At 39.4% G+C, this 21,998-nt stretch overlaps 1 protein-coding gene across 4 annotated transcripts in view; it reads left to right on the top strand.

Annotated features, from left to right (window-relative positions):
* LOC143041767 (E3 ubiquitin-protein ligase AMFR-like) overlaps positions 1-21,998 on the top strand; it is a 339,879-nt gene that overhangs the window by 161,856 nt on the left and 156,025 nt on the right. For all 4 annotated transcript variants that reach the window (XM_076213801.1, XM_076213800.1, XM_076213798.1 and 1 more), the window contains 2 exons: positions 3,851-4,037; positions 15,244-15,492. In XM_076213801.1, the coding sequence (XP_076069916.1) occupies positions 3,851-4,037; positions 15,244-15,492 (436 nt within the window). The remainder of the gene's footprint in view (positions 1-3,850; positions 4,038-15,243; positions 15,493-21,998) is intronic.

Raw genomic sequence — 21,998 nt, 5'->3', positions numbered from 1 at the left:
TACAAAGGGCAGTAACCAAACTGGTCCCCAGCCTGGCAGATAAAACATATGAGGAAAAACTAAAAGCACTGGGTGTCCCAACTTTGTAAGATCGAAGAGGAGATGATATGATTACAGTGTTCAGGTCACTAAAGGGGATAGATTGCATTGACAGAAGAGATCTGATTAAAGATGAGAGAGCTCTAAGAAGTCATGGGAGCAGATTAAGACCACATATCTAAAGGATGTGAAGAAATACATTTTTCTATATATATATAGATGCATAAACATATTTACCTAGTTGTAATATACGGGAGGGGAGCTATGCTCGTGGTGACCCATCTTTGTATCTCTCCGCATCAAGTTTTATCTTAAAATCTTGTATAGTGTTTGCACATACTGTTTTGTTGTCTAATTTGTTCCATGTATTAATCGCTCTGTGTGGGAAACTGTTCCTTTTCAAGTTTCTTCTATAACTATCTTTTTTCAGTTTTTTTCCGTGTCCTCTCGTTTTACCATTGTCCCACACTAACAGGTCATTCCTGTCTAAAACTTCCATTCCTTTCATTATTCTGTAGATAGTCAGCAAATCTCCTCTTTCTCTTTGTTCCAGAGATGGTAGGTTCAGTTTGGATAGTCTTTGCTCATATGTTAGTTCGGCGAGAGTTGGTGCTAGTTTGGTTGTTGCTCTTTGTAATCTTTCTAGTTTCTTAATATTCTTTTTGGTACTGGGTGTCCAAAGTGATGCTGCGTACTCAAGTTTTGGTCTTATCAGTGTAGTTAGTATTTTCTTTATCATTTCTTCATCCATATAAGTAAATGCTACTTTGATTGACCTCAATAAGTTGTAGGTTTCTCCGAATATTTTATTTATATGCTTATCAGGTTTCATGTCCTTTCCAATCATCATTCCAAGATCTTTTTCAGAATTTGCTTTTTTTATTTTTTCTTCTCCAATTCTGTAATCTTTTGATATTCTGTTTTTACTCTTTCCAAATTACATTATACTGCATTTCTTTATATTATATTTCACTTCCCACTTTTGAGTCCAATTCCATATCATGTCCAGATCTTGTTGCAATGAGTTGCAGTCCTCTTCCGTTTTTACCTTCTTAAATAATTTTGCATCATCTGCAAAAAAATTCTATTGTGAATACTGATCTGAAGTGGTTCATAATTTCAGCCATTTCCAGTTCTTCTGTATATTCCTTTTTATCTTGGTGCAGTTTTTCTATTTGTTTGTTTTTCAGTTTTCCATTTACGTATTTGTAAAATAGTTTGGGTTCTTCCTTACATTTGTCTATCTTTTTTTCATAATTCCTCTTTACATCTCTGCGTATTTTTACATATTCGTTTCTTAGTTTGATGCATGTTTGCTATTTGCTTTGTTTCTTATCTCTTTTCCACTTTTTCCAAGCTTTGTCTCTTTTTTCCTTAGCTTCACTACATCTTTTGTTGTACCAGCTCTTTATGTATGCCTTTTCCATTTTTTGTTGTGGTACATATTTGTCCACTCCTTCATTATAAATTTCTTTTAGTATGTTCCATTTTTCTTCTATCCCTATATCTTCGTTTTGGAATTTTTCCCAGTTTGCATTGCGAAAGTGTTTTAAGTTTCTCAAAGTTTGTTTTGTTATACATAGGTCTTCCTATTCTATGTTTATCATTTTTGCTTTGGTCCATTTGTTCTTTCAATTCCATTTCTATTAGTACGTGGTCACATTTCCTATCAGAGTTTTATAATCAATTTTTTCAATAATCTCAGGTTCTGTCGTAAGTATTAAGTCCAATTTTGAGGGTTCTTCAATTCCTCTGTATCTAGTATTTTCTCTAATCCATTGGGTCATTGTGTATTCAATGGTCAAGTCAAGGAGTACATTGCCCCAGTGTTTCTCTCCCCCCTGCACTGTCATTTCTTCCCAGCATATTTTTTTTTAATTTAAGTCACCCATAATTACTGTATTTCCTCCATCTTTCAGTGTTTCAATTCATCTTTTGTATCTTCTAGTAACTCGGAATGATCTCTTTCTGTCCAGGCTTGTGTTTTAGGGGGTACATATACCACTGCAAATTTTCTTTTCTTCATTTGTTTACCTTAGACTTGTACTATAATTGATTCTACATTGTTGTTTCCTTCAGTTGTTTTAGTTACAATCAAATCTTTCTTGGTCAATATTAGAACTCCTCCGCCCTGTTTGTTCTTTCTATTCTTTGTCCAACAGTTGTATACACCTTGTCCCACAGTGTGGGGTGTTAGGGTGTACTTTAATTTGGTTTCTACAATTCCCATTATGTCTGGTTCTTCTAAGACTAGATAATCGTTTAATTCGTTTATTCCTGAGATTATTCCATCTATATTTGTATACGCTATTTTTAGTTTCTTTTCTCCTCCTCCCCTTCTGTCTTCTTTGTTTCTATTTTCCCTATATATCTTTAGGATGGTTTGGACACATGGAAAGAATGAGTGAAGAAAAACTAGTAAAAGAGGTATGGAAGGCAGATGTGGAGGGAGTGAACATGAGGGGACGTCCTAGGATGAGGTGGATGGATGGGGTGAAGGGGGCTTTGGGGAAGAGGGGAATGTCTGTTGAGGAAGGAAGGGAGAGGACGGAAGACAGAGGTGAATGGAGAATGGTTGTATATGGATGATGTTATGATTGCATGAGGAGGAATGGGCGGGGGGGTGGGGTAGTATGTGTGAGTAAATTTTGACGCAGCCCGAAGGGATTTCTCCCCGTCCTCTCCTTATATGCAAGGGGGGACGGAGAGGGGGGGTCGCCGATTAAATGAAGCGGCCTTGCTGTGGATGTGCTGTGTCTTGCGACACTGCTTCTGACCCAGGGCGGTGGGCAGGGTGCAGGGATGACCCGTCATCCAGGAGGTGCTCAGATGAGAGGGAGGGTGGGAGGAGTGTGGAGTGTATTTGGGGATGAAATGGGTGGGAGTGTTTTTATGCCTTTCCCTTTTTGGCTACCTCCCTTGTAAGGGGGAAAAAGCCTTGGTATATGTATGTATGTATCTTTTTCTCAGCCTCATGTCTATTACTCTTCAAAAAACTCCTTTTCTTTTTCAGTTCTATTCTCATTCTTTTCATTCGCCTCATTCCTAAGTTCTTTTTCTTTCTCTTTTTCTTCCTCACTCATTTCTAAGTTCTTTTTCTTTCTCTTTTTCTTCCTCACTCATTTCTTTTTTTATCCATATATTTTTGTACTGTTCGTTATTTGCTAATCTTATTGTTCTAGATAATATTTCTTCTGCGCTTAATTGCGATCTAAGTTTAACTTTTAGTGGTCTATACTGTTTATCTTTAGAGTACCTGCCCATTCTATGGGTTTCCTCGATTTCTCGGTCCCAGCCTAACTCATCTGTTTGTAACTCTTTTAGTATTTCTTTGGCAATCTCTTTTTCTTCCTTTTCCCTCTGATATCTTGGTACATTGTGCTTTTCTTAAATGCCATAGATTACTATACACCTTTTTCTATCCACTGTGTCTCTAACTAGGTTACTTTTCTCTTTAATAATCTGAATTACAGGTGATATAGTCCAAGCTCAGATGATACATGTGTTCAAATCTAAATATAATAACTGGAAATCAAGGATATTGATTAAGTTGGTACTGTACATGAATTTGAGGCTAGATATGATAAATGATTAGAAAATAGGAGGCAGGACCCAATGAGTGTTGCTCCTTTCCCATATACTGTTACTGTACTTCAATTAGGTAAATACAGGACATTTTGCAATTATTCATTGTTGGTCCCAGTGTAAATTATGTCAGCATTCCTGTTCTCACTGACTGCCAAAATATCATTTGCAGTATAATTTTTTGAACTCCACTCTATTATTGTAAAGAAACATTATTTCCTTTCAGATGCCCTGAAGTAACTGGATGTGATATTTTGGCAGAAGAAGATACTTGTGCTATTTGCTGGGAGAAGATTGAGCGTGGACGTAGGTTGCCATGTTCCCATGTTTTTCACCCCTCATGTCTACTGGCATGGTTGCACCAGGATCCATCATGCCCAACGTGCAGGAATAAACTACACAAGCCATTATCAGTACGAAGCTGTGGTTGTTCAGTACTGGGCTTGGTTGCCCAACATTAGTCATACATTTCTCTGTATTGGGGCATTGACTGCTGAAACTGGTAGGAGGAGGGGAGCATTTGCCAATTAACATCTTTTCATGTGTCAAAAGGTGTAAGAAGTACAGTTGAGATTGATAGAGATCTTGGCCCCAGTCCAGAGACCAAGTGCTAGTATTGCAGGGCTGCACCTAATGGGGGTGAGAGAGTTAACAGGTTTTGAAAATGGGCAACCTTACTGTTGATCTTACAGGTGCCATTCATTGTGCTCAGATAAGGTGCACATTATTGAGAAGATGGATGGTTGTATTAGCATTAAGTGAAACAAAACTGAAAAGGAAAGGTCAGTTCAAGTTTGGGAATATGGATGTCATGAGTGGTGAGAGGATGAGGGGAGGAAGGGAAGGAGTGGCACTGTTAGTAACTGATGGGTTTATAGATGAATGGAAGGAAATAGCATTGAGGATGATGTATGTGAAATTGAGACTAGGTGAAGAGATAGACATTTTTAGTATCACCCAGGTAATGAAAAATAATATATATATATATGTGTATGTATATATATATATATATATACATATACATACACACATATCACAAGCAAATGAATGTTCTAACACATTGGTAAATTAGACTGAATATTCCACGATCAGAGAAAAAGTTATTTGAAGATACATATATTGCGATCACAAACTGTGATCCTCTTCAATGTGGTTTTACAAAAGGTGGAGTGACATATATATATATATATATATATATATATATATATATATATATATATATATATATATATATATATATATATATATATATACAACACTGAATGGGTCCCAGTGATTAGAGACACATTTTAACAACCACAATGCCCTTTAATTCTAAGCCATCAAAGGCCAGCATGCTTGAAATTGAAATGTGGTACTGCCCAGGACTCGAACCGGGCATCCTCATGACAAGTGTGACAGTGACATTCCAATTGTCACTGTCGCACTCGTCATGAGGATGCCCGGTTCGAGTCCTGGGCAGTACCACATTTCAATGTCAAGCATGCTGGCCTTTGATGGCTTAGAATGAAAGTGCATTGTGGTTGTTAAAATGTGTGTGTGTATATATATATATATATATATATATATATATATATATATATATATATATACTAAGAAGGGATAGAAATAGGGGACATGGGGAGATAAGCATGCTAATGGGTGGTCAGTTTGAGCCCAAGTTGTAATGACCCCAAGGTCAAACTGACTCTTGGTCTAATGTTTGCACAACAGGTGGTAGGGTCAGGTCTGGGCGGACAACTTGGCATATAATTTAGTTGATGGCCAAACTGGAAATGGCATTGGGGGACAGTTGACTATTTGAAGTGGACCCCAGATACCATTACCAGTTTGGTCATCAACAATATCACATGTCAAGTTGTCTGCCCACCTGTTATGCAAACGTTTGATCTGTGGTCATTTTGACATTGGGGTCATCACGACTTTGGCTCAAATGAACCATACATTAGCATGCTTACCTCCCCATGTCCCCTCAATGTATCTCTTTCCTCATCGCTCATTTTACTTCTTTATCCATAAATTTTTGTAGTTCACTTTTTGCCAACTTTTTTGTTATTGTTCATACTTCTGCTATCATTTGTGACCTTAGTTTAAAATTTAGAGGTTTATTCCTTTTTTTAGAATATTGTCCCATTCTATGTACTTTTATTTCTTTTTTCATCTCTTGCTCCCCCTATACCTCTTTCAGAATCTCTTTTGCTATTTCATTCTCCTCTTTTTCTCTTGGTTGAATGATCAAAAACAGTTGTTTTAAATGGAAAAACTTCTAGATGGAAAAATGTTACTAGTGGAGTTCCTCAGGGTTCCGTTCTTGGGCCACTTCTATCCTTAGTATATATAAATGATATAGACCATGGACTAAAACCCACTGTTTCCAAATTTGCTGATGATACAAAACTGTACAGAATGGCAAATGATCACTTAAATCAATTAGATATTCAAGAAGATTTAGATAAATTACAGCAATGATCTGAAAAGTGGCTAATGAAATTTAACACAAGTAAATGCAAGGTAATGAACATAGGTAAAAATAACAGTAAGTACGATTACAAGTTATTTGGAAATTCGTTAATAAAAGTGGATAGTGAAAAAGATCTCGACATAATTATCAGTAATGATCTCAAATCATCCAAGCAGCGAATTTCAGCCTCTGAGAAAGCAAATAAGATTCTAGGACTGATTGCACTATCTTTTGATTTCAAAAGTCTATCACTCATTAACAAGCTATATAAATCGTTAGTTCGTCCACATTTGGAATATGCTGTTTCCGTATGGTCACTGAATCTCATTAAAGACATTGACAGACTGTAAAAAGTACAACGGCGAGCCACAAAACTGATTCCAAATATCAAAAATGAATCATTCGAAAATTGACTAAAACATATGAATCTGTTTTCCCTAAAAAAGCGTAGACTCAGAGGTGACTTGATACAGGTCTTTAAAATTGTAAAGGGAATTGACAACATCAAAAGTGACAAAATTTTCACATTGAATGAGAATCAGACAAGAAACATTGGTCTCAAACTGTCCGGAAATAGATTCAATTTGGAAGTAGGTAGAAACAACTTTGCCAACCGTGTATTTAATAAATGGTATAAACTTCCTGCACAGGTAGTGCAATGTAGTTCAGTTCGAAGCTTTAACCACTTCAATACGGGACTTAAATCTCGCGGGCAGCAGCCAATGCCAGCCGTACGACGTAACGTAATAATATTTGCATCATAAAATATAGTCGCCGCTTATATCGATCGTTCTCTCTTTCACCCGCGAATTTTGAAAACCACAGAGAATGGGATTAAGGGCGCATTTGGGAGAATGTAAAAACACAGGGGCGACTACAATAAATATAATCAAGACGCCGATATGGCAGCGTCGCGAATCCACTTGCTCCTCATGACGCCTACGTGTGCGGCACCGTATGGAAGGGGTTAAGAATCATTTAGATAAACACCTAAGCAAGATGCTGTAATGATTGTAATTTATTTTATATTATTTGTTTTTGTTTTGTTATCATTTGTCTGTTTGATTTTCATTTATTATTAGTTATATGTCAATTTATCATTATTTACTATTTACCTGTTTGTTTATTGTTTAACTATACCTATGCATTTATTTATGTATTTTATTTGTTATTTACATTTTTATAGTTTTTATTTATTCATGATTTTTTTTTTTTTTGCATCTGACCTAGATATGGACCAAAAGGTCTCCTGTTGGCATGCTCCACCTTTGTAATCCTTTGTACATTGTGCTTTTCTTTAATATGATATACCACTATGCATTTTTTTATCTACTGTGTCCCAGACCCAGTTTTCTTTTTGTTTACTTTAATAACGGTTTCCTTTGCATTTTCTTCCACTTGTACAATTTCTTTAAAAGCTATCTTTTGGTTTTCCTGATCTAATTTCCATTGGTTTTTGATTTCTTGAAGATCTGTCTCCCTTATGCTATCTCCAACTTTCTTAGTCACCAATTTTATTTGTTCTTTTACTTCTCTTTTCAAAGCCTCATTTTTGTTAGTATCTTCATTTTTCATCCTTTCATTTTTTACTATGTTTAGTTCTTTTTTTAGGTCACTAAGCTCTCTATTGGTTTCTGCATTTTGTCTTTTCAACTCACTCATTTCTCTATACATTGCCCTACATTCTGCTCTTAGATCTATAATATCTTTCTACTTTGTAATATCTTCATTTCATGTGATTTTTAATGAAATATTTTTATACCTCGTCTTCCCTTTTAATCTGTACCTTTATCTAGAGATAGGTAAATGTGTAGAGTGGAAGGAGGTGTCTTGAAGGTTAATATGGATGAAGATGAAGCTGAGAAAGGAGATGTGGGTTTTTGTGTGTGTGGACCTGGTAGTGAGAAGAGTGTAGAAGAAAGGGAGGCTTTTTGGATGGATTTAACCCCTTCCATACGGTGCCGCATACGTAGGCGGCATGAGGAGCAAGTGGATATGCGAGGCTGCCATATCGGCATCTTGATTATATTTATTGTAGTTGCCCCTGTGGAATGACATACTCTCTAAACTGTCTTTAATCACATTTTCTATGGTTATCAAAATTCACTGGTGAAAGAGAGAACGATCGATATAAGCGGTGACTATATTTTATGATGCGAGTATTATTACGACACGTCGTACGGCTGGCAGCGGCTGCTGCCCGCGAGATTTAAGGCCCGTAGTGAAGAGGTTAAATGAGTGCATAGAGGGATTAGGGAGAAATGTCAATGTAGTGTTATTGGGAGACCTTAATGCTAGGGTAGGAAATGAACCAATAGACAGAGTGATTGGGAAGTATGGAGTTCCAGGAAAAAATCATAGTAGAGAGTTGATGGTGGAGATGTGTCTCGAAAGAGAGTTGATGATAGCAAATACAGTGTTTAGAAAGAAAGTCAAGCATAAGTCTTTTACACATGGGAGATGGTGGTGGACGAAGGGTGGCAGATAGAGCATTAATGGAATATATAGTGGTAACCAGGAGTATAATAGGAAGAGTTAAGGATGTACATGTTCTAAGGGGAGAGAGTGGGGGAATATCAGATAATTTTTTGCTGGAAGGTAAGTTGAGAGTAAAGAATAGATGGAGAAAGAGCTCATGGCAGACAGAGTGCATCGACTTTCCATCTGTCAAGTATTAAAAGGTTGTACTCCAGCATCAAGGACCAGTGCTAACTTATTCACAAGTGACCTCACATCAGATAGAGTACATCAAAGCTCTCACCAGCTTGGACAATCTAACTATAATAAACCAGCACTGAAACAGCAAAATAGTTGTCAAAAATGTAAATCTACCTCAAGAAGCTTGAACTCTTGCTGAGACAAAATAGAATGTCTGCTTCCCTCCAGAAGTTATAAGTGATGGTGACTGATATTAATCAAAGAAGCATCCAACACTCAAAATAAATGACCAACTTCTAGATAAAACATACATAGATATACCAAAGGCTTTTTCACCCTTACAAGGGAAGTAGTCAAAAAACAAAGGCATAAAAACCACTCCTATCCATTCCATCCCCAACATACTCTACTACCCTCCACCCTCTTCCTTCCCTCTTATCTTGGCATCTGGACGATGGGTCATCTCTACATCTTGCCCACTGCCCTGGGTCAGAAGCAGTTGCAAGACAGCACATCCACAGGAAGGCTGCTTCATTAAATTGGCGACCCTCCTCTCCATCCCCTAATGCAGAAAAGAAGATGGGGAGCAATCTCCTTAGGCTGTGTCAATTTATTTTGCACACATACTCCCTCACCCCCCCCTATCCCCCACCCACTCCCCCTCATGCATCACAGCATCATCCATACACAACCCTTCTCCATTCACCCCTGTCTTCTGTTCTCTCCCATCCTTTCTCAACATTCACCTCTTTCCAAAGGCCTCTTTTACCCCCATCCATCCATTTCATCCTAGGTTGCCCCCTCATGTTCGCCCTTTCCACCTCTGCCTTCCACACCTCATTTATTAGTCTTTCTTCACTCACTCTTTCCATGTGTCCAAACCATTCCAATACTCTTTCATCACCCCTATCTCCCAACTCCCTTTCCACCCCATTCTCCTCCACACCTACTCATTTCTCACTCTATCCAGCCTAGTAACCTCTATCATACTTCTCAGGCACCTCATCTCAAACACATTCAAACTCCTCTCTTCCTCTCTTATGTTCCATGTTTCTGCCCCATACAGTGTTGTTGGCACAATCATTCCTTCATACAATTCCTTTTAGCATCCATTCCCAAATGTCTATTTCTCATTACACTTTTTAATCCACCAAGGCATTTACTTGCTTCTCTCAATCTACATTCTACCTCCACCTTCACTCCTCCCTTTCCTGCCATATTCACATCCAAGTATCTAAAACTATCCACTTCCTCCAGTTTTTATCCCTTAATACTCACTTCCAGTCTGCTGCCACTTTCTCTCCTTGTACATCTCATCACCTTACTAACATTTTTCTTCAACTTCCTTCTTTCGCACACCTTCCCAAACTCTGTCACTAATTTCCTCAATCCCTCTTCTGATCGTGGTTCAAGTGCAGTGTCATCAGCAAACAATAACTAGCTTATCTTCCACTTTTCCCCATTTTCTTTAACCATCTCCAATCCCTGACCCACTACTCTTGCATTTACCTCTCACACTACCCCATCCATGTAGAAGTTGAACAGCTAGGGTGACATAACACATCCCTGAAAAAATCCTACCTTTATGTCAAACCACTCGCTCTGTCCATTTCTAATCCTAACTCAAGCTCTACTACTCATGTAAGAACTCTTGACTGCTCTTAAAAGCTTTCTTCCTATCCCATATATCTGCAATACCTCCCACAGTGCAGTCCTGTCTACCTTGTCATAAGCCTTTTTCCAAATCCAGAAAATCCCAAAAAATCCTTACTTTTTCCTATGGCTTTCTCATATATGTCTTACCACAAAAACATGATCTACTCGACCCCTACCTGTCATAAACCCACACTGCTCCTCACCAATTATTCCCTCTGTTCCTCTCCTAATCCTCTCAATCAAGACCCATAAGCCTTCCCAACTACACTCAACAAGCTAATCCCTCTGAAATTACAACACTCACACTTGTCCCCCTTTCCCTTGTAAGGTGGAATTATACAGTCACTCCTCCAGTCCTCCGACATTCTACCCTCTCTTAAACAAACATTGAATAACCTCACCAACCAGTCCACCATCACTTTACCTCCTTTTTTCAGACATTCAGCATGACATCCATTCAACCCAGGTGCCTTACCTGCTCCCATCATCTTAACAATTGCCTTCACATTTAGCAACTCTGTAAAATACTCTGACCATCTTTCTCTCACTGCCTTCTCTTCCATTAACATCTCTCCATCTGCACCTTTTACCTTTTCTTCTCTACTTGATTCACCTCCTCTTCCTCTCTTAATTTCTTTTTCCAAAACATCTTTTTATTACTTTCAAAATTTTCTGTCATACTCTTACCCCATTTCACATCTGCTCTTCTCTTTGCCTCCTTTATCTTATGCATTACTCCTCTTTACTTTGTACCTCTCATATGATTCCTTGTCATATTTTGTAAACAATCTGTTAAAGCTTCTTCTCTTGTACAACATTTTTTGCTTCCTCATCCCACCACTCATTACCTTTCCTACTATTTCCTCCCGTCCTTGCCTCCTTGTTCCACACGCCATCTTTGCATATCTTGTGACTCCCTCCTTGAACCATCCCCATTCCTCCTCCACTCCTAGTTCTACTCTATCCTTCACTCCCTCCCACTCCTCCCTCAGCTTTTTCTTGTACTTCTCCTTTTCTTTCTCATTTAAGCAGTTCACTTTAAGCACCTCCCTACCTTCTGTCTTTTTCCTCTTTCTCCATCTATCCTCCACTCAACTTACCTTCCATCAAAAAAAGGTATGATATTCCCCTGAGAACATGTACATCCTTAACTCTTCCCACTATACTCCTGGTTACCACTATATAGTCCATTAACTCTATCCACCACCCTTCCATCCACCACCATCTTCCATGTGCACTTATGCTTGACTTTCTTCCCTAGACACTGTATTTGCTACTCATCAGCTCACTAGACACATCTCTACCTTTAACTGTCCACTATGATAAAAACCCTAGAATAATGGGGCTCACTTATGATATATGACCATTTACCCAAACATCAAAGACCCAACAGTGAAAACAAAGTGAACATACCAAAAGCAATAACAGATGAAGGATTAGGACAACAGAAATATTAATCATCATATGCAAACAGCTCATATGAATTACATATTGTTTGTTTCAAGGAGGAAGTGACAAGGTGTGCAAAGATGGTATGGAGAATAAGGAGGGTGAGAGGGAATAGAAGGGTAGTGGTGGGATGATGAGGTGAAGATGGTAGTAAAAGAAAAGAAGCAAGTATATGTGGATTGGTTGCAAATTAGGACTCAAGCAGCATATGAGAGGTACCAGAGAAAAGAGAAGCAAAACATAAAATAAAGGAGGCTGAGAAGAGAGCAGATGCAAAATGGGGTAGGAGAATGACCAAAAATGTTCATAAGAATTAAAAGATGTTTTGGAAGGAAGTTAAGAGTAAAGGGGTTGAGTCAAGCAAAGAGGAAAAGATATAAGGTGCAGATGGACAGATGTAAAGTGAAGGCAGTAAGGGGAAGATGGGTAGATTATATTAGTATTTTTTTAATGCAGAAGAGGTGAGAGAGGAATTGATTGTGGCAGTGGGAGAATCTAAGAAAATGACTGTGATGGGAGAGAAAAATGAAAGATATAAAAGATGAGGTACAAGAACCTTTAAAAATTGTGAGAGGTGGAGGCACCTGCATTGGATGGATGTCATTGCTGGAAGAGGGAGGAACAATTATAGTGGACTGGCTAGTGATGCTGTTTAATGTGTGTCTGAAGAAGGGAAGGGTGCTGGTGGACTGAAGGAGTGTCTGTATAGTTCACTTTATGAAGGAAAAGGGGACAAATGCAAAAGTAGTAGTTTTAGAGGGATCAGTATGTTGAGTGTAGTTGGAAAGGCATATGGGAGGGTTTTAATTGAGAAGATTAGTATAGGAACAGAGGGAATAATTGGTAAGGAGCTGTGTGGTTTTTGGAAAGGTAGAGTATGTGTGGATCATATTTTTGTGGTTGAGCTAGACTTCTGAAAATTTTTGTAAAAGGTAAGGATGTTTTTTTGGGCCTTTATAAATTTGAAAAGGTTTATGACGGGGTTGACAGGCAGGAACTGTGGGAGATATTGCAGATATATGGCATAGGGGAAAAGCTGTTTAGGGCATTCAAGAGTTTTTATGTGAGTAGTAGAGTTTTTGCATTAAGTTTGTGTCTTGTCAGCATGGCTGTTCAGTGATGGAGTGGTACAGGAGGTAAATGTGAGGGTGATGGGCAAGGGATTGGAGATGGTTAGAGATAGTGGAAGAAAGTGGGAGGTGAGCCAGTCATTATTTGCAGATGACACTGTACTTATGGTGGGGTCAGAGAAGGAGCTAAGTCAGTTAGTGATGGAGTTTGGGAAGGTATGTGATAGGAGGAAGTTGAAAGTAAATGTACAAGAGGATAGAGTGACAGCAAGTTGGAAATAAGTTTTAGAGGAAAGAGGCTGGAGGAAGTGGATAGTTTGAAGTATTTGGGGGTGCATTAGGCAGGAAATGGAGGAATGAGGTTAGAGGTAGATTGTATAGTGAGGGAAGCAAGTAAAGACTTGGGGGATTGAAAAGAGTCATGAGAAATAGGAATCTGTGAATGGATGCAAAGAGAGGGTCATATGAAGGAATGATTGTGCCCATGACACTGTATGGGGCAGAGACTTGGAATTTAAAAGAGGAGGAAAGGAGAAGTTTAAATGTGTTTATGATGAAGTGTCTGAGGATCCTGGTGGGGGACACAAAGGCAGAGTGATAAGTCAGTAGGTGAGAAGGAGAGTGGTGGTAGATGGGGGTAATGCAAGATTATTGGAATGATTTGGGCATATGGAAATAATGAAAAAAGATTAGAAAAAAGAGTGTGGAGAGCAGAGGTGGATGGAGTGAATTTGAGGGGATGACTTAGGATGAGATGAATGGATGGATGACTTAGGAATGAGATGAATGGATGGGGGTGAAAGGGGCTTTGACCAAGGAGGAATGTCTGCTAAGCAGGGAAGGAAGAAGGCAGGAGATAGGTGTGAGTGGGGAATTGTTGTGTATGGGTGATAATTTGCCATAGTCCAAAGGAATTCCTCCTTGTCTTTCTTCTATTTTCTGCATTAGGGGACAAGGAGAGAGGGTTGCCATGTAAATGAAACAACCCTCCTGTGAATGTACTGTGTCTTACTGCATTGCATTTGACCCATGCTCCTCATCCACAAGGAGCTAAGATGAGAGGGAAACAATGGATGGTTGATGGAAGTGGTGAAGGTGCAATTGGGAGGTGGAGGTAGAATGTAGATTGAGAGAAGCGAGTAAATGCCTTGGTGGATTAAAAGTGTAATGAGGAATAGACATTTGGGAATGGATACTAAGAGGAGACTGTATGAAGGAGTGATTGTGCCAACAGCACTGTATGGTGCAGAAACATGGAACATAAGAGAGGAAGAGAGGAGTTTGAATGTGTTTGAGTTGAGGTGTCTGAGAAGAATGATGGGGGTTGCTAGGCTGGATAGTGAGAAATGAGGAGGTGAGGAGGAGAACAGGGGTGGAAAGGGAGTTGGGAGATAGGGTTGATGAAAGAGTATTAGGATGGTTTGGACACATGGAAAGAATGAGTGAAGAAAGACTAGTAAAAGAGGTATAGAAGTCAGATATGGAGGGAGTGAACATGAGGGGACATCCTATGATGAGGTGGATGGATGGGGTGAAGGGGGCTTTGGGGAAGAGGGGAATGTCTGTTGAGGAAGGACGGGAGAGGACAGAAGACAGGGGTGAATGGAGAATGGTTGTATATGGATGATGTTGTGATGCATGAGGTGGAATGGGTGGGGGGGATGGTGGGTGAGGCAGTGTGTGAGAAAAATTTGATGCAGCCCGAAGGGATTTCTCCCTGTCTTCTCCTTTTCTGCATGGGGGGACAGAGAGGGGGTGGTTGCCGATTTAATGAAGTGGCCTTGCTGTGGATGTGCTGTGTCTTGCGACACTGCTTCTGACCCAGGGCAGTGGACAAGGTGCAGGGATGACCCGTCATCCAGGAGGTGCTAAGAGGGAGGGTGGAGTGTATTTAGGGATGAAATGGGTGGGAATGGTTTTATGCCTTTTTTCTTTTGGCTACCTCCCGTGTAAGGGGGAAAAAGCCTTGGTATATATATGTATGTACTATGCATTTTGAATTATTGGTTGTAGAAGTAGCTGATTCCTAAACCATTGTTTTTAGATTTTGTCCACAACTTGGAACACGTCATACTACAGTGCACCCACACAATCCCTAGATAACAACACAATATCTCTTCCCAAAGTGATTTATGGTCCTGCCCAGGGGCTGGTGCCAATGTCTTGAAGGTCATGGGTCTTGTGCAAGAGAGACCAGGGCCAAGAGATTTTTTATGTATATATATATATATATATATATATATATATGTATGTATAAGAATTTTTGATGCATGCAATAAGTAATAATCTTTTAATTTTTCCTCTTTTTCTCTTGTTTTTCTGTAGGATGAGCCAAGTTCACTGCTACGGCTACTTCCTAATGCAGAGGAGAGCAATGATAATAGTGAGAGGGATGTAGTGGATGTATCCAGAGGAGGAGGGGGTTTCTCTTCTCCTGGGGGTGCAACTGGCTGGCGATATGTATCATGGTTACCAAGTTTTAGTGTTGAGCAAAGTCACACCCAGCTGCCACGACACCATCAGTCTAACACACAGCCAGCAACTACATCACAAGTGGACTCTCTTGCTAGACAGGTGAGTTGATATAAAACAGTAGTATTTTCATTTCTGTTTTATACATGGATGGGCCAAGGATTGGAGATGGTTAAAGAAAATGGAAAAAAATTGGAGATAAACCAGTTTGTGTTTGCTGATGACACTGCGCTTGTGGCAGGATCAGAGGAGGGATTAAGGAAGTTAATGACAGAATTTGGGAAAGTCTTCAAAAGAAGGAAGTTGAAGATAAATATGGGCAAAAGGTGATGAGATGTACAATAGGAGAATGTGGCAGCAAATTGGAAATGAATATTAAGGGAGAGACTCTGGAGGAAGTGGATAACTTTACAGTCTAAAGTTTAGATACTTTGGTGCAAATGTGGCAGGAAAGGGAGGAGTGGAAGTGGAGGTAGAATGTAGATTGAGAGAAGCAAGTAAATGCTTTGTGGAATTAAAAAGTGTAATGAGAAATAGACATTTGGGAATGAATGCAAATAGGAGATTGTATGAAGGAGTGAGTGTGCTAACAGCACTGTATGGGGCAGAAACATGGAACTTAATAGAGTAGTTTTAATGTGCTTGAGTTGAAATGTCTGAGAAGTATGGTAGGGGTTACTCGGTTGGATAGAGTGAGAAACGAGGAGGTGAGGAGGAGAGCAGGGGTGGAGAGGGAGTTGGGAGATAGGGTTGTTGAAAAAATATTGGGATGGTTTGGACACATGGAGAGAATGAGTGAAGAAAGATTAGTAAAAGAGGTGTGGAAGGGAGAGGTGGAAGGAGTGAACATGAAGGGCCAACCAAGAATGAGATGGATGGGGCAAAAGGAGCATTGAGAAAGAGGGGAATGTCTGTTGAGGAAGGATGGGAGAAGACAGAAGATATGGGTGAATGGAGAATGGTTGTGTATAGATGATACTGTAATGCATGGAAGGAAGTTGGTGGGGGATGAGGGAGTAAATGTGAACAATATTTTGATGCAGCCCAAAGGGATTTCTCCCCATCTTCTCTTTTTCTGCATGAGGGGAGAGGGGGTTGCCAATATAATAAAGCAGCCTTGCTGTGGATGTGCCGTGTCTTGCTACATTGCTTCTGACCCAGGACAGTGGGTGAGATGCAGGGATAACTCATAATCCAGGAGGAGCTAAGAAAAGAAGGAAGGTGGTGAATGGGAGTGGAGTATGTGGGGATGGAATGGGTGGGAGTGGATTTTATGCCTTTGTTTTTGGCTATCTCCCTAGTAGGGGGGGAAAAAGCTGTTGGTGTGTGTGTATATATATATATATATAATATATATGTGTGTGTGTGTGTATATATATATATATATATATATATATATTTTTTTTTTTTCTCCCTTTTTCCCTTTCTTTTTCTTAGACCGTCATTGCATTGCATTGATTTGAAACATATATAGTAGAAAGTATTTCAACCCTAATTGGTGTTGGAAAAACTACTGTGAGATGAACAACAGGTATACATGTAAACAGGTCATATTGGCACTATGATCAATCACCTGGCATCCCATAATTAGTAATATCCCCAAGCAGATACCAATGGTATGAGTGTACAGGGTGTTCAGGATAAATTTGATAATTTTTTGATCACCTGTCATTTAAGAACCATTTGAAGAATTTAATAACAGTAAAGTGTAATGGATAGCTTATTCTCTATACTATTGGTGGGTGTGAGAGCTAGAGAGCATGCATCATCATGATTCTTGCCGGATTAAAAAATTCGGAAATCTTAGCTGCAGCTCAGTGCTCCTTGAATACCATGAAGGCCATGAGATGTGAGCTGGAGAATCGCAATGGAGATATGGAAGCAGTGGCTAGCAGGAAGGATCATAGCAGGTGTTTTGACTGTCCACACAATGAAATTCCTTGAAGCTGCAAAAAAGATGTGGCAAGATCCAGGCAAGGCAATGCAGACCTTGGCGAGAGAGATGGGCATCAGGGTGGCAACTATTAAGAAAGTGCTGGATGAGGAGCTTCACTACTCCTCACACAAGAGGTGCAAGGGCCAACTGCTCACTGCCAAGGCCCAAAAGAACTGCCTTACAAAAGCCAAGAAACTCCTCAACAAGGTCAAACACCCAGTCCAGCTGGGAATGCTCTGGTTCTCAGACAAGAAAAACTTCTACCAGGACCAATTGCACAATGCACAGAACAACAGGTGGTTAGCCTACAGTGTGCATGAAGTTCTTCAATTCATGAAGACCATGTTCCCTCAAACTGTACTTACTTAGTTGTATTTTATGGGAAGAGAGCTATGCTCATAGTGACCCACTGTTGTGTCTTTCAGCATCCAGTTTGATCTTAAATTCTTGTATAGTTTTTGCACTCACTGTTTTCTCATTCAGTTTATTCCAGATATCTATCACTCAGTGTGAGAAGCTATTCTTTTTCAAATCTCTTCTGTAACTATCCTTTTTAAGTTTATTTTTATGTCCTCTTGTTTTTCTTTTATCCCACCTTAGTAAATCATCTCTATCAAGGACTTCCATCCCTTTCATAATTTTATAGATGGTTAGTAGATCTCCTCTTTCTCTTCTTTGTTCCAGGGTTTGTAGTTCAAGTTTGTCCAATCTTTGTTCATATGTTAATTTGGAGAGTGTTGTCATTGTCGTTGCTCTTTGAATTCTTTCTAATTTCTTTATGTTCATTTTAGTACTAGGTGTCCATAGTGTCACAGTGTACTCCAATATTGGTTTTATCAATGCAACTAATATTTTGTTTACCATTTCTTCATCCATGCAGTCAAAGGCCACTTTCAATAAATTGAAAGTTTCTCCGACTATTTTGTTGATATGTTTGTCTGTTGCCATGTCATTGATGGTAGTTACTCCTAGGTCCCTTTCTGAGCTGACTTTTTTAACTTCCTTTGTACCAATTTTATATTGTCCCGATATTCTATTTTTGCTTTTTCCAAACTCCATTACACTACATTTCTTAATGTTGAAATTCACTTCACACTTCTGACTCCATTTCCAGACTTTGTCCAGGTCTTTTTGTAGTGATTTACTATGTTTCTCTGTACTTACTCTCTTTAGTAGTATCGCATCATCTGCAAAGAAGTTCATATAACATTCCACACCTTCATCCATGCCATTTATATATATATGGCAAACATTTGGGTGTGTTTCCAGTGAAGGCCACGTCATGCCACCCCTTATCTTTGAAGAGGGACTTAGACTCACTTCAGATGGCTATATTGAGTTGTTGTCCACTGTTGTCAAGTGCTAGGTGGAGAGGGTGGCTGTGGGAAGACTGTACATGTGGAATAATATACGGATTATTGGGTATAGCAGCATTACTACTGAAAATATACATCTTACAAGATTATAACATTATAAAACTATGACAGTGAAAAGATGTTGTTACAGGCATTAAAAAAAAAAAAAAAAAAAAAACAGTAAGCTAAGGAATAGCTGTGTTGTACAACAATGTTAATTCTTGTTGTTGATTAAGTCCACAAATGTCGTTATGGGGCTCTTCTTATACCGGTTGGTGCGTGCTCTGATCGGCTAGATGGTATTATGGTGCCGCACCTGCAGCTGTGGTTGTGGTACCTGTGGAGGTAGCTGGTTCCAGTGCTGAGGATATTTAACTAGGGTGACCACAAATGACCTCAGACTCTGAAGATAGCGGTCAGCAAGTGTAGGTAGTCCTAGTGTAGTAAGAGCATGCTGATAGGTGGTTTATTCTTTGCCAAGGATTGTGCAACAGGCCCAGGAGGGTGATGCATATATCAACTTGGGACTCAGCTCCATGTTACACCTCTGGGAAAACCCAGAAGTGGCTGTCTGAGAACTTTATGACTTCACCAGTCCCAACATCTGGCCCCCAAACTCACCTGATTGCAACCCCATGGGCTATTATGTGTGGGGCGCAGTTGAAAAAGACACTAATCATATCACCTACAACACTGCTTCATCATCGTAGAGGGAGGTCCAAATATCAAGCTCCAACTTAGCACTTTGTTGCTGAATCAGGAAAAACACCTTGTTGTTTTCAGGATGTAACGTTATGTTCTCGTGTGACCGGTAAGGTACCTAAACCATACATATTCCAAAGGCTTTTTCCCCCTTACACAGGGGGTAGCCAAAAAGAAAAAGGCATAGAAACCATTCCCACCCATTCCATTTCCTATATATTTCACTCCCCTTCACCCTCCTCCCTCCCTCTTATCTTGGCACCTCCTGGATGATGGGTCATCCCTGCATCCTGTCCACTGCCCTGGGTCAGAAGCAGTGTCGCAAGACACAGCACATCCACAGCAAGGCCGCTTCATAATTTCTGCGACCCCCCTCTCTGTCCTCTCTCGCAGAAAAGGAGAAGACGGGGAGGTACCTAATCCATACATACATACATACATATACCAAGGCTTTTTCCCCTTACAAGGGAGGTAGCCAAAAAGGAAAAGGCATAAAATCATTCCCAGCCATTCCATCCCTGAATACACTCCACACCCCTCCACCCTCCCTTTTATCTTAGCACCTCCTAATCCAATACTTGAAAAAGTAGTTTTTAGCACAGAATGGAGGATAGTAAAGATGAAAAAAGAATCAACAAACCAACAAAGAGAGGATTAGATATGATTTGAGTGGAATCACCACTGGGAGTAATCCCAGAGAAAACATGCATTAGCGTCACTCCAAAGACAACTTACAGGTATGATAATGAAGTATTTTCGGGATTTCAGAGGGAAAGGGGAACAGTGGATGAAATTATGGACATGGAAAGAGAAACTAGGATTAGCAGGGCACTAAGGAATTGAGACATCAACAATTTGGCAGAAGGATTAATTTATCTAAAATCAGACCATAAAGCTTTGCAATTAAAGGTGTCAAACTTACACAGAACTAATGATGAGATAATAAGAAAACTAAACGATCCAAAAAGTGAACTAACACGAACTAAATATGGTTAAAAGAGAAAATGAAAGAAAGGAAAATGAGGTTGGAAGCAGAAACGAAGAACTGAAGAAAGAGGTCAAAGAACAATTACAAGCAATGACCGAAAAGATGGAAGAATTAATCAAAGAGACCAATCTTACTGAAATAAAAAATCAGTGGAAAGAGGAACATGAAAATCAAAAACTCTCTTTCAAAGAAATAGTACAGCAGCAGGTAGAAGAGAATGCAAAGGAAACAGTAATTAAGGTAATCAAAGAAAAGGAAAACTGGGTGAGAGACACAGTGGATAAAAAGAAATGCATTGTGGTTTACAGTATTTTGGTTTTGTTCTTGTAGTATCAAGTACAGACTGGGGGACAGGAGTGGTTAATGATGTGTTTGGCAAGAGACTTGTGGTATATTGGTAGGATGGCGTGATCATGGCATCACACTTACTCATGGTGTTTGGTGTGTGATTTGGGGAATGTACAGGTCAGCAAAGATTGGTGGTATTGTTTCGGCTAAGTGCGAGTTACAGTGGCTGTTGACATCCTGTTTGAGGTCTGTGAAACACGTGTGATGTATTGTATGGTGTATATAGGTTAGTGAAATATACAGTTACAAGCATCATGTGAAGAAGAGAAATGAGTGTAAACTCTTTAGCATTGCATATACTATTGCTAACAAAAAAACTGCCTATTACAAAATATCCTGTTTTTATTGAGTTAGAGAAGAAATGTGGAGTTCCATTAGGCACACACACACACACACACACTTCAACGAATGGACGGCTTAGAAGACGTTCTGAAGAAAATTGAAGTTTTGTGGATCCCAACGCAAAGAGAAGTGCCTATTGTATTTACAGGGTGGGGGGGAAATTGCTCATGGGGTAGTAGGAAAGTAGGGAAAGAGGAGAAGGGGAGGGATTGCTGAGGGAAATGGAAGGAAATGAGGAAGGAGTAGACTTGGCCCAGGCAGACAGGCGAAAGGTAAACAAAAGGCCCCCCGATCAGCTGAGCGACGATGAAATGTCTAATAAAAATGTAAAGATTAGAAGTATAGAGAAGAGCAATACAGTAGAAAGTGATGAGAATATTTTCCAGGGATTTAAAGAGGGTGGGGGGGACACAAACCCCCCCCCGACTGACAAGACTAGAAGAGAAGGTCGATAAGATGATCGAGGACTTGGAGCGTAGGTTCGGTCATGTTAACAATATTCTACAAAGGGTTGAAAAATTGGAAGAACTAGAGAAGGCGAACAAAAACTTAACTGATGAAATAGAAAACCTGAAAAGACAGTTAAAAGAAGTAAAGGTGGAGAATGAGGAATAGTAAAGAAAACAGAGAGGGATGGAAGTCGATAAAAGAAAACAGTAAAGTTGCATTTACTGATATAATTAAACAGCAAATGAGGGAACAAACTGAAGATTCAGTTATTAAAGTGAATAATAAGGAGAACAAGGAGGGTTGGAAAAAAATCCAAGAAAATAGCAAAGTTGCATTCACTGACATAATCAGACAGCAAATTAGAGAACAAACTGAAAACTCAGTTATTAAAGTGATGAGACAGAAGGAGAATATAGTAAGAGACTTAGCTGACAAAAAGAAATGTATAATTATATTAGGAATGGAAGAGAAACATAACCCAGATAGA

Source organism: Oratosquilla oratoria, chromosome 32 (assembly GCF_046742065.1).
Source record: "Oratosquilla oratoria isolate Oo_2021 chromosome 32, ASM4674206v1, whole genome shotgun sequence".
Lineage (NCBI taxonomy): Eukaryota > Metazoa > Arthropoda > Malacostraca > Stomatopoda > Squillidae > Oratosquilla > Oratosquilla oratoria.
Note: the sequence above shows the minus strand (reverse complement) of the source record. Positions and strands in the feature narration are given on the sequence as shown.